General features: G+C 38.4%; 1 protein-coding gene across 4 annotated transcripts in view; it reads left to right on the plus strand.

The window, feature by feature from the left end:
• LOC149255168 (nucleoside hydrolase 3-like) overlaps nucleotides 1-17,971 on the plus strand; it is a 369,934-nt gene that overhangs the window by 82,889 nt on the left and 269,074 nt on the right. For all 4 annotated transcript variants that reach the window (XM_089460372.1, XM_089460371.1, XM_089460374.1 and 1 more), the window contains one exon: nucleotides 1,654-1,989. In XM_089460372.1, the coding sequence (XP_089316498.1) occupies nucleotides 1,654-1,989 (336 nt within the window). The remainder of the gene's footprint in view (nucleotides 1-1,653; nucleotides 1,990-17,971) is intronic.

A 17,971-nucleotide genomic window follows, 5' to 3' on the forward strand; every position in this document is an offset into this window, starting at 1 on the left:
TAGCTCGCACCTCCTTTTTCTCTCTCCTCCTCCACATGTGTGAATTTCCTCAGGGAGTTCGAATTGCCTCCTTATGGCCCCCACATTCCACTAAGGCTGATATTTTTCCCTTTTATTCTTAGTAACAAAGTCAAAATTGTCTCCCATATCAAAATTGTCAAAATTTTACTATTCCTAAACGATTTAGGAAATTGTGGATATCACAAAAACATAAAGCTAATTTTTCAGCTTCAGCGACATACCAAGGCCTACAAGAAGGTATTTCATCCCAATCTTGGTAAGGGCTTTCAACACTCATTATTCTGCTATTTTAAGGCCTTTTTCTCATAATTAGAGTGTCTTTCACTTGCTGGTCTGCATTTTCTACAGTACATTCTCTTTCTCATATTTGCAAAAAATTCTAAAATTAACTCGTATACTCCATCACCCAAGTGGGGTATTATAAGGCATTGATCTACTAATTTTTGGTGAAGGATATTTTAGTTTAGGGAAGCCTCTCTTGGCTCTGTAGGAGTTGGCCTAAAGAATGGGGACTCATGCCAAGGTCACAATGGGCACTTGTCTTGGGTAGTGCCACCTTAGCGTCTCGTAAGGACCTTAGCGAGACCTGCTAATTTGGGTAGCAACAGGACCCCCTCTCTCATTCATCCAATGTTAAGCCCTCAGAGTAATTGAGGCTCCTTTTTACTCAATATCAAAGCAGTGTATTTCTTCTTTTCCTTTGACATGGTAATAGTTGCAATTAGATATTTTAGATTAGTGTTGCTTCTTGCTTTTATAGGAGTGGCTTTGCACTGCCATCTTGTAATGACACTTATGCACTAAGTGTTCGCATTGACCTAACTTGGTTATTTCCTGGACATTAAAAACTTATTTAATCTTATTTTCTCTAATATTCTTAAAAAATGATGGAATGATAAAGAATCGATTATTCATCCCAAAACTCTCTGGATAATCAAAACATAATTGTGTTCACTATTAAATGCATCTGGTCCTGCGCATCTGCCCATTTCTCCCAAGTCCTTAAGCTTTTGTCAATCTTTTTGTCCAATGTGGACTCTTAAAATATCTCTAAGTATTGCATTCTCGAAAATTTCATTTTCTTGGAGAGCATCAAATACTTGAACTACCCTTTAGTTCTGGTAGAATAGTGTTGCAGTCCTGAGTTATTGCAATTGCTACAGTTTTAACAGACAACTCAACAATTCTCTTTGCAAATTCTATATAAATAAATTATATGCCCCTTTTCAACTATGTTTTCTGTTTAGATGAGTTCCTGCTAAGACTTGATAATTAGTATGCGTTACAACATTTCTTCATTGTCTGTCTATAATTAGTATGCGTTACAACTTTTCTTCATGGTCTGTTTAGAGTGAAACATGTATTAATGACAAGTAACAACTCTTCATATATTAGAAGTAACTTTGAAGCATTTTATAGAAAAATACTTGAAACAGTTTCTGAATGAAAAAAACTGTGAGATAACCAATCAAAGAAGTAAAAAATGTCTGTTATACTTATTTTAGTTTGAGATTTGGCATTATAGAAGGGAAGATTTTTATAGATCCGAAATTGGATTGAAATTACTTTGTTTTCAGTTATCAGTGCAATGTGCCTTAATTATATGTGGTTTCACCCGTTGGGTCTATTCAGGGAGAAAGGCATTATTCGCCTCTAAAGCAGCCAACCGCACAAGAGGTGATGCTTGAAGCATTGTCATCAGGTCCAACTATCGTAATGCTTATTGGTGCGCACACAAACTTCGCAATATTTCTCATGACACATCCTCATTTAAAGAAGAATGTGGAGCACATTTATATAATGGGTGGTGGTGTTAGATCACGAAATCCTACAGGATGCTGCTCTGTGAATGCAAGCTCTTCTTGCACACCAGGACAATGTGGGGATCGTGGGAACTTATTTACTGGCTATCACAGTAATCCATTTGCAGAATTCAATATATTTGGTGATCCATTTGCTGCATATCAGGTGAGATAATTATAGTAAATGCTGCTAAATAAACTGTTTCGGCATGATTATGAATACATCCAATTTAATGATTCCCTTTATTACCAGTTACAGATGTATCCATTATTCTCTCATAATTTATCTTTATGTAGACATCAATGCAAAATCTAGATGTCTATAAAATTATTGCCAAGTAGTTTGTATCTGTTCGCAGAGACTATCACAGAAGTGCACTTTCCTGTCGTTTATTCTATTTTATCACTGCATACCAAAATAATTAAATAGTGATTGTAAACTATCAGTAGGTATTATGCTGTTTGACTTGAAAAGGCCACTTTAGTCTTGTGATGGTTTTGCCCTTGGGTAAGCTGATTGTAGTGTATCTCCAAGGCGTAATACCTGATCAGGGTAGTGGATCTCAAAGAGTTTATATTTTAATTATTTGTTCCACAAGGAATTCTTGTCAACCGGAGTAGAAGGTTGAAGCATCTACTCAACTGTTTGCTACAATTGACAAATTAATTTTATGAGTAAACGTCATGTAGTTGAGGTCATGCACACGCAAGCTTTATGTTTCTCTGTTGCTTCTTTTAAAACAAGGAAAAAATTGAAGTTGGATGGTGCTGTGTTAGGTTCATTGCTTTAATAGCATATTTTCAGCAGTACAATTTGTATAGAAGATTTTGTTTTCTACAAAGAGGTAAAGGCCCTTTGTGGCAGGGACTGAAGGTGAATGAAATACAGATGTTCAAAATAGCTTGAGGGTGTATCCCAATGGTGAAAGGAAGGTTCCATCGGAATGGAATCCTGGTAAAGCACTGTGAGGATATATCTTCAGCTATGTGAAGGGAAGGTTTTACCCCAACATCCTTAATTCTCTCAATAGTGTTCATGAGGGCCCCAACTAGTATGGATGGCAAGGCGAGCCTACCCATCGGTGTATATCCATATCTCAGCAAGTAGTCTCCTTCCTTTAACCATACCTACTCATAATGGAAACAAGAAGTCCTTATCCTCGGAAATTATACCCAAAAGTAAATTCATATATAAGGTTATCCCATTCTCATAACAAGGTAAGGTAGGTGCACTGATTCAATCTGAACGGAATCCCGGTAAAGTATTGTGAGGATATATTCTCAGCTATCTGAAGGTAACGTTTTACCAAAAAAGCATTGATTCTCTAAATAGTGTTCATGTGTAACACCCCCATCCACCACATAGACCATCTTAGGGGCAGAAGAAGGCGCTACTATCATTGACCCAACCTCCATGGTCTATCATGGAAATGGGGTCTTAAAATTCCTTACTTTTCAACTTCCTTGGAACTCAAAACAAACATCGTCATCACGTCTGGTTCATCGAGATCTTTTCGGCAAGATAATTTTTATCGAAATCAAACTCCCAAATCAGAAGATATGGCCTCTCAAAGTCTGGTCATTAAAACCCCTTGACACATCAACTAGTACTACCACATACCATTCTATGGTCCTCACATGATGCCCAAGGTTACTTGGGAGCGGGAGCGGAAGCAGGGAGTGGGAGTGGTAGCGAAAGCGGGGAGCGGGAGCGGGAGCGGAAGTGGGAGTGGGGAGCGGCATTTTCAAAATCCCCTGGTTCGGGAGTGAATTTTTATATAATATATATTTTAATATATTTTGATGCATATATGTCAACAAAAGCATGTAGAATGATGAATTAGATATAAAAACATGGATTGAACCATATAACATCAATCATCTAGAAGTTATAATCCTCATCAACCACGTGCACAAATTAGTAACATACAACATATTGAGTCTCATGATTCATCAATCTGAAAGTTTCAAGCTTTCAAAATTCGATACATAACATTTATCATCATTGATCACAAAAGTTGTAACATGTACTTGTAACCATTACCATTATCAAGTAACCAAACGATAACAAAGAATATCTAACATCGAATGAAATGTTTCAACTTTCAACTTTCACGAAGCATCATATTCATAATTCATTACCAATGAGTTATAAATGCCAACTTCAAAATTCAAACTTAAATTGTCATATGTTGTTTACAAAAAATACCATAATAAATATGAAAGAGTCAATAGTTATAAAAAGTACTAGAAACTAGAAAAGAAAAGTAAATCTATTATCTACTGCTTGACCCTCTTGCCATGAGAAATTTCTAATTTCTTGTCTCGTGCTTTATCGGGAGTCTCCTCTTGCATAGTAGAACAACCTTGGTGCTCCTAATTAAATACAAGTTCCATACCCTAGTACTCTAGATGCTCTTGATTATTGGAAATCTCCCCCGCATAGAGGGCTTGGTGCTCTTGATTAAATACAAGTTCCATACCCTAGTACATCTCAAAATCCAATGGAAACATTGCAATCCCCCCAATCCTAAAATCCTGAAAAAATGATAAGTTCATTGGATATTGAGTGAGATCTAAAATTCTACTTTCTCCACATGAGATCCAATCAGGATGGAACCACTCTCAAACATCCTGAGTCATTTCATGGTAATGTTAAAAATTTAAGTAAAATGATGAAAATGAAAGATAAAGGAGAAATCACCATGAACTGCATATCAACACTCGGGCCAAATTCTTTTTTCCAATCTTCAATAGCTCCCTCTATCACTCCTAAAATGGCAGGGATCGAATTTGGATTTAGGGAGTGCGTTCCAGGGGTTGCTCCTGATGCGCTCCTGCCTAGAGTGTGCTTTGGGAGGTGGGGTGGGGCGGCACTCATCCGCAACCCTGGTGGTGCCCACGTGACAAGTGACAACCATCCACCCTCTCACGGAGGTCCATGTCATCCCTTAAATGCATGTGGAAATCACACTGCCTTCGTGGCATCATACCACGTCATAACTTCTCCCCAACCCCACCAAACCGACCCCTTTGTGTTTTGTAGAAAAATCCCTCTGTACACAATCTCAGTGTTTAGCACAATTTCTTGGCTTACCGCACTTTACTATTTTACTAATAGGATAGGGTGAGACAGAGTCTTTCTCACCTCTTGAGGGATGGAGATTCCCATCCATCGACCCATTAATCTTGCCCTTCGCTCAAGCTAAGCCTAACACTTCGTTGCGGGGTTACCCCAAGGTCACGAGACGCGCAACTCTCCCTCACTTGTCGGACTTACATTTTTCTTGCGGCCTTGTTGTTCTAGCCCATCATTGGCTATGCCCCTTGCTTTCTCCTCGTAGGTTTGAGGCCTTGAGATGACACCATCTCATCCATGTGGCCTTCTTCGATTCTACCACGTATCATCTGTTTTGGGCCACTTAGCCCACCAACTTGGCCTTTTATGCCCTCCACGTTGCATCCTCTCTAAGCGCAATGTCAACTTGCCACCATGGACTAGGTCCCGATACTTGGTGCGATGCAGCAATTCTCTGTTATAGATTCTCGTCTCTTTCACCTCCCAAAAGAAAAGGGCCACGCCACTCCCACTGTGGAGCCCAAACCCAAGCCATTACCTCATCTCACCCTGGTTCCCCGCTCCCTCAATGCAACTTCACACTCCTGCTCAGGCCCAAGACCACAACAGGGTCGAACTACATTTCGTGACATGAAAGCCCATCTGTCATTTGTTGTTGATCCTTGCCTCGCCCCTTACCTCATGTGCACCCCATAATTCCCTTCGAAGGTCTGAGGGCTCAAGGCCTTGAGATGACATCATGCTGATTTCTCTGACCTAGGCACTCTCTCTTTCCTGGAACCCACAATACTGAGGCTTACTCACATTCTCCTTGGGCGTGAATGGAGTTGACTATATATATTCATATTATGCACAACATAGGGGTTCGCTACTATCAATAATTAGTCGCGATCCCTCTTGAGCTTACTCTATATATGTATCAATATATACACAAGTGTCCAGGACTCACGACTCTCAGTCCTATAGCTTATTCCTCCAAAGCTTTACTCACATATCTTTAATTATATGAGCGTAGACACATTGAGGACGCTCGACACCTAGCCCTATAACTTATCTCTCCTAAGCTTGCTTCAGATACTTCTATATATATATATATAAACTATTCCTCCCGAGCTTATTCGAATTTTTTGCATCCTAGTCATTACAATTCTGCATAGAAGCACATTAACATACGTCCCCCTTCAAGATACATAGGAAATAGATATTTCTCAGCATTGGCATGTACAATATAACAACATAAGTAGGAACATAGCATTCCAAGCACACCATAATGCATCAATAAACCATTAGTCATAGAAGCACTACCAACAGACATACACAAACATTCATAAAGGAAGCCTTGCCTCCATTGAGGGCAAACATGCATCAAGTCATCTCATGACAACTTGCATCAACCAAGTTAGCTACCACACCTATTCTTACTAACATATAATAGATAAATAAAGACTCCTTGTTATTGTTATATCACCAGGAGTGCATACATCAGCTCTCCTGAGAAATCACACATTTTGATTGAACATCTTGCATCAACAAATCATTAGGTACTCATATTCATATCAATAGGTAATAAATAGTGTGCATGAGACCATAGAGGCAGTTCTGGTTACTAGAGACCCCCAGGCATACAACCCTCATTGGTTACATTGGAGATAGTCATTCCTCACCATCGGCATATATATATAGTAGACAATCTTTTAGGTTCTAGAGTCGGAAAATACTTTTGAGCCAATGGATGGATTCTGCAGTCCACTCATTAGGGATTGTTAATTGAGAAAACCCTATTGTGATAGGAATGACATTACCAGGTCCAACCACCACTCCTTCTATTGTGGCTCTCTAAGTAAGCTGAGGATTGAAAGCTAGAAGAGTTGTAGAGACAAATCATACACAAATAGTGAAATGTAACTGAGCAATATTAGGCTGCCCAGTGATATTAAAGTCAGAAAAATGGATGTAAGCTTGAAGTAGTTCATTAATATGGGGATCGGTTAATAAAACTTGGTATCTTGGGACGATGGATGACCAAGATGGAACATTGTGCAAAGGGGCCGCAGAACCACTTAGTAGAGCATCGGTGAATTGATTATGGTGTGAATCAATCTGTTATGAAACCAGCTCCCAAAAAGATAGAAAAGATAGATCAATGCCTTAGAATTCAGCCTCTTTGAGGGGGCAACCTCCTTTACATTACATAAATGAACAATTCTTGGATGATACGAATGAAAAGACCTCCTTTCTATATATAGGAGTCTAAGGGGTCATAATATAATCAGAGCCGACATAACAATAATAATGTAAGGGCACAATAATAACAATAGTGGGCTTCTATGGGGCACAATAATAACAATATGGGGACTATATGGGTACAACAATATAATACAGGGGTTGTACTAATAACAATAAGGGGTTACACTAGTAGTATAGGGCCCTAACATGCTCCTCTCCTTCAAAAAGTGTTGTCCTCAACGCTTGAGAAGTTCTTGATGCTTCTGTATAAAAATTTTGTCCTCCCATGTGGAATCTTCAGCAGGTAAGTTCTTCCATTTGATGAGATACTCTGAAATTGATCGATTTCGTAGCTGTTGGGTTCTTGTTTCTGTGATTGCTCCAGGTTCCATGATTTTTCCTTCCTCTTCAAGTTCTGGCAATATTGTTTGGATTGGGATATTTTGTAACTTTTGAATGAGTGGCCACACTTCTTTGTCCTTCTTCCATTCATCCCTTGCTTCGTTTATCCAATCTGTTTGGATAATAGAAATAGCACAAAACAATGCTTCCACATCCTCATCCTTTCTTGAGAGTGCATCTGAAACAAATTTTTCGTACCTTTTCTGTAGATGATGTCAAAGTCATAACCCAACATATTTGTGACCCATTTTTTCTGTTCTTCTAAAGATAATATTTGTTCTAAAAAGTATTTAAGACTATCATGATCCATTTTTACATTGAAGTGTCTTCCCATTGGGTAAGGTCACCATTGCTTAAGTGCATGTAGTATTGCTAACATTTCCTTCTCATAAATAGCTTGCTTGAGATGTAGCCGTAAAAATACCCAATCACCTACATCAAAAAAAATTTCACTGCGATGTTGATATACCTGTTGTTTCATTCGATTCTGCACCAAAGTGGCATTATCCTTTAAAAGTTGGAGAACTTGTTGTTGATGCTCGATGTGATCTTTCACTGCTTGAACCCATTTCTTCTTGATATGTCATTCTATCTTGAGAGTTTGAGTGGTAATTTCTTCCAATGCCTTACAAGATATGGTCGGATTCATTTCTTGATGCTCGATGTGATCTTTCACTAGAACATTTTTCTTCTTGATATGTCCTTCTTTCTTGATAGTTTGAGGAGTGGTAATTCCGGCCAATGCATTACAAGATATGGTTGGATTCATTTCTTCATTCTTGATGTGATCTTTCACTTCTTGAACCTTTTTCTTCTTAATATGTCCTTCTATCTTGAGAGTTTGAGGAGTGGTAATTCTTACCAATGCTTTACAAGATATGGTCGGATTTATTTCTTCTTTCTCTGGGGTTGGGTCTTGCCGTATATCCTCTTCTTTTGATGTTTCTTGATCCTTTTCTTCCTCCTCTTCATACTCTATGTAAAATAATTTCTTCTCAGCACACTTATGACCTTTAGTGCATTTGCTATCACAATTGTAACAAAGCCCTTTTTCTCTTTTTTCTTCCAATTGTTGTGTTGTAAACCTTGTAGGTTGTGGAAGGCTAGGAGAAGAAACACTTCCATAATTATAGTCGTGAGTGGTGGGACTCCTTGTTTCCATAATTTCGCTTTCAATTTTTCTTGCCCACCTAAATGCCTTCTACAATGAATCAGGTTCCCAAAGGCGAACCTCATGTTGAATGTTATCCTTTAAAGTACCTATGAAGGCATCAACCCTTTGCTTCTCTGGAATATCATTTACCCTTATATTCAATTTTTGAAAGTCTTCAATTTGCTCTTCCATTGAACACTTTTGTTTGAGATTTATCAATTGGCTAAAGAAGGTGTTTCTCTTAGTATCCTCATAATGTGCTATCATTTCCTTCATGAAAATTGACCACGCAACAAGTGGTTTACGAGAACAAAGCCCTTTATACCATAAAAATTGATCCGCTTCTAAATATGAAGATGCAATACGTACCTTTTGTAACAGTTGCACCTCATGTAGGTCAAAATATTGCTCCATCTGTAGTATCCATTTTACCGAATCCTTGCCATCAAACTTCCTCATATCGCCTTTTCTTGATTTTAGGTGCTCGATCTTGAAATGACTATAACTCTATAATTTTGGCTCTTCCAGTTCTGAAATTGTGACCTGCAGTAGCCCTCTATGTCCTCTTTCCGATGCCACCAGTCTGATCAAAATTGGATTCTCCAAGAAAGAGTTATGCACAATCTCCCAAGATGACCTGATTATATACCTTTTGAGAAGAGAAAACTTGTATGAAGTGCCACATTTCATAGTTTTGACCTATGGATCTGAAAAATATACACAAGAAACTACTGTCTGTCCTCTTTTTGTAATTTCTTACGAAATTTCAATCTGATGCTTAGAGAGACAATTATGACAATTTTCCCAAGGTGACCTGTTTGGAATGTAATTTGGGGGTCTACAAAAACCCTAACTTCCTCAGACTATATCTTTGAAACTATAGCGAGACGGGATCTAAAATTCGGAGCCGAGGTTCAAACCTATTTCTTCTCAAATGGGCTTTTGTTTTAGCTTCTGAAACTTCGTAGCGAAAGAGTTATAGCGAAAATCTCACGATGACCTATTTTAGTTGAAATTTTGGAGCTTGCAAAAACCCTAACTTCCTCAAATCATATCTCCGAAAATATAGCGAGACAAGCACTAAAATTCAGACCAAAGGTTCAGCACGAGTTCGTCTCAAATGGGTTTTTTTTTTTGCTTTTGAAACATCGCAGAAAAAAGTTATAGCAAAAATGCCACGATGACCAATTTGGAGCAGCGAAACCCTAGAATCCAAAGCTCTGATACCAAATGTTATGAAATCATCTCCCAAAAAGATAGAAAAGATAAATCAATGCCTTAGAAATAAGCCTCTTCGAGGGGGCAACCTCCTTTACATTACACAAATGAACAATTCTTGGATGATCTAAATGACAAAATCTCCTTTCTATATAGGAGTCTAAGGGGTCATAATATAATCAGAGCAGACATAACAATAATAATGTAAGGGCACAATAATAACAATAGTGGGCTTCAATGGGGCACAATAATAACAATATGGGGACTACATGGGTACAACAATATAATAAGGGGGTCGTACTAATAACAATAAGGGGTTACACTAGTGGTATAGGGGCTTAACACAATCACACAAGCTAAGCAAGACACATTCAAACCGGGTCTGACAAGAGGGTTAATGCCAAATTGTATTAGTCCAAGATGCACATACTTATAACCTTGTTTTACTCCCCATTGGACATATTCTGGTTTTATGAGAGGTATTCTGGTGGGGACATCTGGTTTGCTGATGATTTCTGAGGTGTTTTGGTGGGGACATTCTGGTACATTTACAAATGCATATCTAATAAGATTGGTCGCATGAAACTTAAACATTAGAAGGTCATAAATCTTATTGGCAGATATATGAGGAAGCTTCCAATTAGGAGTGGGGGTAAATTCCTGGACTACTACCCTGGTATCATACAAGGGCTCAGATTGTGATTTGTTTAATATCCTTCCAATCCAATTGGTTTTCTTTGAAGCTTTCATATCAGCAGAGAAATCAAAACTACTTGAGGCCATTTCTTACTGCAATTCACTACTCAGTGTTGCGCAAGCAGGTAAGGAAAAGAAATATGTGAAGGTAAAATACTATGCACTTGAGGAATGGGACTCCCTCGAAGTTACAATGCCTTCCTTTGGCTTCAATTATCTAGAAACACAGTTCACCAGCAATCTTTGTTGCAACAAGCTTTCGTATAACGTCTTCACACTACTAACCACATCTTGCTTGCTATATTGATCATTAATATGGCTCATAATGCTTACTCAAATAATAAAGACAACTCACAGAATGACAAGGCACAACTTTTATTGACTGATAACAAATATTACAGCAGATGCATTATAAATACAGAGATTGACTGTAACAACATTTATCAACCAAACTAAAAATGAGAAAGCCGAAGCTAACTCTGTTCAGAAGTCGAAGGCTTCTTGGCTAGTTACAGACTCTGCCTATTACAATGCAGTCTTCACACAACTTTTTGGCTCTAATACCAATTTTAGCACACAGCTTTTTACAGACTTCGACCAGAGATGCGGAGAGGCGTGGATCAACCTTAACGAAGTCTCAAATTCAATACTCCCTAAGAGTCCCGCCACTATAGATTCACATATGCATCAAAGTGCACATGTGCAGGCTTGTCGAACTCGACCTAAAGACAAAATGACACAGAGCTTTAGAGAGAGAGAGCTTAGAAACACGAATTAGAATGCCCAAATGGTGATACATTTTCCTTATTTATAGGATTTCAAGAGAGCTTCAAGCATCTTCTTGAAATCTGACTTGTCTACATAAAGTGTACAAATTATAGATCTCAAATCTAAATTTTTCCGTGGATTCTCTGAAATGTGGGTCAAGCCCCACCAAAAGTCAGAGAAGTGCTCTAAGTTTCAGATATTTGTCCGGAAAGTTAACTTAAGATTTTACTTTGGAGGACAAACCCCTCCACATAGTCATTTAAACTGTCCTGAAAATCTCTCCTAAGATTTACACATTGGAGATTTTATTGGAATCCCACGGTACCGATAACACTCACTGTCAAGTGAACATACATGAAATACAACCCACCATGCTTCCTTACAAAGATTTTGTCAATCACTTGGATATCCATAATTATCACTGTCACTTGAGTAATATAAATGTTGCGGGCTTGGTGACAAATGGGCTTTTGCATGAGGTGGCATGATATTATAGCACAGAAAGAAAGGAGATCCATACATACTAGGTACCCTCTCATCTATAGGATTACAAATCGATCCAAAGAATTGAGATATTTCCTTGTAGATGGGTTTGTCTAGTGGTTGAATAGTATATACCTTCAGTGTGTTGAACAAATGTTCTATCTGGAAGCAAAACCATGCCTCAGATTGTGTTGTTGTTTTGATATCTTCTCGGAGATAATCAATAAATTCATTTTTTTGATGGTCCAAAATATTCCTTCCCTTGGGCACCAATCATGTAGTAGTACTTTCAACCATGGCGACCAGTGATTGTAGGCATTACACATAGAGCTACATTTGAGCATCAACCAAACTCTCTTGGCATATTTGGTGTACATCATAATATTACAATAGTCTGCAAAGCTCAGCCATGGCTCACAGAAACACATATCTCTATCCTACAAAAGGTGCAAATCTAATGGCCCCTTGAAACATTCTGGGCGACTCTATAAAATATATAATATTACTTACTTTACTATGGCTACTATTAACCCATTGTTCAAGAATGCATTCATATGCAGGACTCTCTTTGACCCTATCTATGAGACATTGAAAACAAAGTGATATACGACAATATTTACATATTAAAACCCTCTGGAGCAGGGGTCGGTGTTGATGAAGTTGACGCTGATGAACAACTGAACATCTTGATTTCTTTCGGAGTTGCTTCTCTTGTAAGAAAATCTGCTAAACAATTATCTTTTCCCTTTTTATATTCAATCTCAAATTCAAATCCGTCTAACCATAGGCTCCATCTTAGTATCCTATTGTTGCCTTGTTCTAACAATATTTTGTTTCTAAGCATTCCAGCCATATGTTTCAGGTTTGTTCTTACAATGAATCTTACTGGCTTCAGGAACAACCTAAATCTTTTGATTCCATTTTTGACAGCAAGGATTTCTTTATGAGAAGATGGATACCTACAGTTCAATGTCATTAAAACATCCTGATGCATATGAGCAAACTTCTTCCCTTTTTGCATGCTTTTGCATCAAAACTCTTGCCCATACTTCATTGGATGCATCTGTTTCTAAAATATAAGGCAATTCATGTCTTGGAAGAACTAGACTTGGCAAATTTTGGACCTTTTGTTTAATTATTTGAACTGAAATCGTCATAGATAGGCTCCATTCTATTCCTTTGAGCCTCTTTTGTAGGACCTTGACATCTTTAGCTTGATTTTCATAAAACTGTCGAATGTAATTGACGCTTCCCGAGAACCTTTGCAATTGTCTGCGGTCATAAATGGCATCTAGAAATTTTGTTAAAGCTTTCAACACATGTTCTTGCAATTAGTCCTAAATATTCAATCCTAGTTAACTCAAGCTTAAGCTTATTGAGGACTAACCCATGCTTAAAAATTCTGTGGTGAACTATCTCCAAGTGCCTCAAGCTTAGGCTTGCTAAGGACTAGCCCATGCTTAAAAATCCTATGGTGAACTATCTCCAAGTGCTTTCTATGGTTTTTTAAATCAAAAGAACATATTAGTAAGTCATCAATATAAACAATAACAAATTTCAAATCTCCAAAAATATCTTCCATTCTTTTCTGGAATTCAGAGGGTGCATTCTTCAATCCAAATGACATTACTCACCATTGGAACTACCAGTGTGGTACCACAAAACCAATCTTGTATTTGTCAGATGGTTTGATCCCTATTTGCAAGAATCTGCTCTTAAGATAAAATTTGCTAAACACATTATTTTTCCTGATTTTCTGAAATAAAGCTTCTTTAGATGGCAAAGGATACCTGACACGCAAAAAAGCATCGTTTAATGCTCTATAGTTGATCACCATCTGAGGTTTACCTCTCTTTTGTTCTGAATGCTTGTTGGCATAGAATGTTGGGCAAGCCCAAGGGCTTCTGCTTGGTTTGATCAACTTTCTTTCTAATAGTTCAACAATCTCTTTTTTACAGAGTTCGAGCTCTGGTGGGGACCTCTGGTTTACTGATGATTTTTGAGGTATTCCAGAGTAATTTTCTTTGTAGGGAAGATCCACAAAGTATTGCTCCCTTTGCCAAAATGCATTAGGTGCATCTGTTGTACATTTTGCATCAATTTTCTCTTCTATTTCTTTGATGTATTCTAGCCCTTGAATTTCGACATTTCTGATTACTTTGTTGATCTTTGCTATCTTGTCTAGGGAACATTCAACTATATATGGGATAGGGTCTACAATTCTATTTACATAGCTGGACTTGCTTAGAATTTTTACAGTTCTTCCTTGGATGTTGAGGCAAATATGGTTTGCTTCTACAACAAGAGGAAGATGTCTCCTTACAAAATCTTGTCCCAACAAAATATCACTACCTGTATCAAAACTATACAAATTTACAGAAGTAGGAATTCCATTAAGAATAATCAAGAAATCAGGAGCCATAGCTCTGATAGTCATTAACGTCTTATTTACAGCTCTGAACTGCAAGTTTGTGGGTTGCCAATAATATTCAGGAATGGCACTATGTTTTGCACAGGAATTCATAGCTCTTGTGTCTAGTTGTGCATCCAGAGAATATTGTTTATAACCACTGACCTTGACATCTATTCTAATAACAATCCTATCTTCAAATCCCTTCATCTGGAGAATAGATGTACCTGGTTCTAGCTAGTGATCTTCTGGTATACATTGTAATGCTTGTTGCTTCCAATTATGATCTTCTTCTTCTTTGAGCACATCTTCAAATTCTTCTATCATCATTGAATCTTTTAGTATGCAAGTTGTTTCTATTTTTCAGCCAATTCCTTTTGGTCAATTGTCATACTAGTTAGAATTTCTTTAACCATATCCCTTTTTTCTTCAATGGTTGTTTCTAGATGCAATAATTCTCCTTGCAGTTTACTAACCTGGTTTTCTTCTTCTTCTTTGTCTCAGAGATTCTCAATGATGGGAGTAGCTTTCTTAAATCCATAGGATTTTCTTTGATGAAGAAAGCTTACTTATTCTTTGCTTAGAGTAGATCTGCAGGGAAACTGCTTCTTTGGTGGAATGTTAGAAGAGGGTGTAATGAAAATCTGTGCAGATGTGGTGGTTTGTCACTTGAATAGTAGTCGCCAAGATTCACCACGCTTAGTTGTGTGATTTTGGCAAGTTGATGCTGGAGGGTTGTGAGGTGTTCTGTGAGACAGTGTCGGATGGCGAAATCTCCTCGTGTGAGGGAAGAAATATGAGATTGTATAGATGCAATTTTAGAGCGGAGGTCTATGGGATTTTCCAAATGAAACATCTTGACATTGGAAATGTAGTCAAGATCTGAGGTGGATTCGAACTAAAATGAGTCTTCAGGATGTGGAGATGGAGGGTTTGACTCATCTGAATCTATGACTGAAAAATATTCTTCATTTTGTGGGGGTTCATCTACTTGCTCCCATTCAGTAGAATCATAAATATTAGAAAAAATGTCAAAAAAATTATTTTGGAAACGAGTTTTACCCTTCAAAGGACATTTGCTTGCCCAATATATATATATATATATATATCATGTCAGTAACAATAAACATTACAAGAATACATGTAGGCACTTATCTTATTGGTGGATATCCAGTAACTTAGATTGGGATTTCAACTCTCCAACCAACCGTAGGTTGGCTACACAGTTGTTTTTCTTGTAGCCAACAACCCTTGAGCTTGATTCAGATCTTGTGAAGGGAAGTGTTCAAAGATATTCACCAACCAATATGCACATTCATATGTGGGAGCCCAGAGCCCTCAGATCCTCCTCCTGATACACACAAGAGTCCATGGTGCTAGCCCCACCTATAGTTCATCCATAACCACCTTTTTACCTCCTATGCTCGGCCTTGCTCAACATTGTTCCTTGTGCTAGTCCATGCCTTTTTCCCAATTATTCCTCTCTCGGCCTTGAACTGCACCCTTGTTATGGTGCTTGATTCTTCTCTTGACAGCGCTCTCTCGAATGCTCTGTCTCCCCTATGTCTCTAGATGTGTCCCCCTTATCGACTCCCCTTTTCTTTTCCCATCATGGGATCGAGATCCCAAATTGGCGTGACGGCTCCTCGTCTTCCCATCATTGCCATTTCTAATTGTCCTGTGGTGCAACATCTTGCCATGCCTACCCACCACTCTCCACTCACCCTGGACCATGGGTCCTTCATCCCTCTTCCTCCAGTCAACCAATCAAATTTATTCATATTTTTATATTTATCTAAAATATTTCTAGCTAGTCATGATCTTCCATTCTAGCATCATAGAGTTATCAATCATGTTTACAAAACAGGGGTAATGAAAAGCGGATGTTACATCGGCCCATCCTTGATCTCCAAGCTCATGCACATCATTAGATTGAGCACGACCTTCGTATTTGTTTGACAATGGCCCATACAACTGTCTTTAATGTTTGTTGTCCGTGCTTACATCTTCTTCTCTCAGCAATGGCTCCATACGCATGCTTTAGCATTTGTTCCGTATTGCGCTACCCTTGTGGATTTTTAACTAAGAAAGGCAATTGGGTTGATCTATTGTAGACTCAGCTTCACCAAGGAGCCTTCCCCCTTCACCTCCACAAGCTTTAAATGTCCCACTCAATCTAGTCATTATTTTTATCATTAATTTATATCATGTACAAAGCAATGCTTAATCAATATTTACAAAGGGGTGGCAATGGGGTTGTTACAAACCCCACCCCCTTAGAGGAACACCATCCTCGGTGTTCTATTCCTGAACACAGATTTAGCAATGAGCTTTATAAACACAGCTCATTTACAATTTACATTCATAATTGCTTGCCCAACAACCTAATGGTTGTATTACCCCATTAACTTATGCATTTTTAGAGGCTCTTTGCAGTTCACGGTGCTTCCACCACACCTAGACCAGCTTTGATGACTTGCTTTTTCCGAAGTGTTGCTTGCCTCCATGTCTAGCGCTACTATCCACAACGCCCAGTGCTCCTTTTGCAAACAATTTTGGCTCATTGCTACCCGAGACACATCCAATGTGACTATAGATCCCAATCCATTATGCTCGTGACTCTTTGAAAACCAATTCATTTTTCAAATTTCTAGTATCTCCTTTTCTCGCTTCCCAGTCCCTCAGGCAATTTGGTCGCTCTTCTGTGCAATCACTCCGCCTTCCAATTTCAAGCATCGCCTTTCCCTTGGCAAGGTTTCCTCGCATCAAAAGAGTTTCATAACCAAGGAATTCCCTTGCCTTAACACATTCACATTTGTCATGGCATGCTTCATGGAAATTAGCGATTAATACTAGGCTCCCCTGTCACCACAATGGCCCTATCCACTGCTATGTACTTTGCTATCTTCAAGTTGTCACTATTTAACTTTCTAGCTAGCTTCATTCACACAAGTTGTGTAGTCCAGTGTCCTTCCTATATCATAGGCACACAAATTCATGAAACTCATCATAAAAAAAATTCCAAACAACTTGAATCATACCTCTACCAACAAATATATTCATGAGATTAGTCTTGCGGTTTGATTCATTTTAGACCCTAAAAACATATTAGTCCACAATTTTAACTCGCTACAAATCAAAATTTTAAATTTAACTAAATCATGACTTCAATTAGAAATTCGTTGAATGGAATAACTAACCCTTATCTATGACTTTCTGTTTGCGTCTTTGATCCCACGTACTGAGTGGTTCGCCATGCCCAACTAGCACCCAACAGTGCTCACACAACTCCATGTAGTTCCCCTTTTTTATTTGACTCACACGCACTAGATCGTTTGCCAAACCAGGTAAGCACCCAGTTGTGTATATGCTCCATGCGATCTTCTGCTTTGTCTTCAATTCAGACACACTAAATCATTTGCCAAACCTGGAAAACACCCAGCAGTGTATATGCTCCACGCAATCTTCAGCTTTGTCTTTAATTCACACGCACTAGATCAGTTGCCAAACCCAGCAAGCACCCAGTGGTGTCTTCTTTGTCTTTGATTCACACACACTGGATCAGTTGCCAAACCTAGAAAGCACCTAGTGGTGTATATTCTCAATTAAGCTCCACCTCTCATTTGCTTCCCTACGGGTGTGGGCACTACCAATCTTGGAAGTCTTCTATTGAGAGGAATATTATTTACCATCACAACTCCAAATCACAAATA

This window comes from Pinus tabuliformis, chromosome 7 (genome assembly GCF_031772625.1).
Source record: "Pinus tabuliformis cultivar Carrire ecotype Pingquan chromosome 7, CPIR1, whole genome shotgun sequence".
NCBI classification, from domain to species: Eukaryota; Viridiplantae; Streptophyta; class Pinopsida; order Pinales; family Pinaceae; genus Pinus; species Pinus tabuliformis.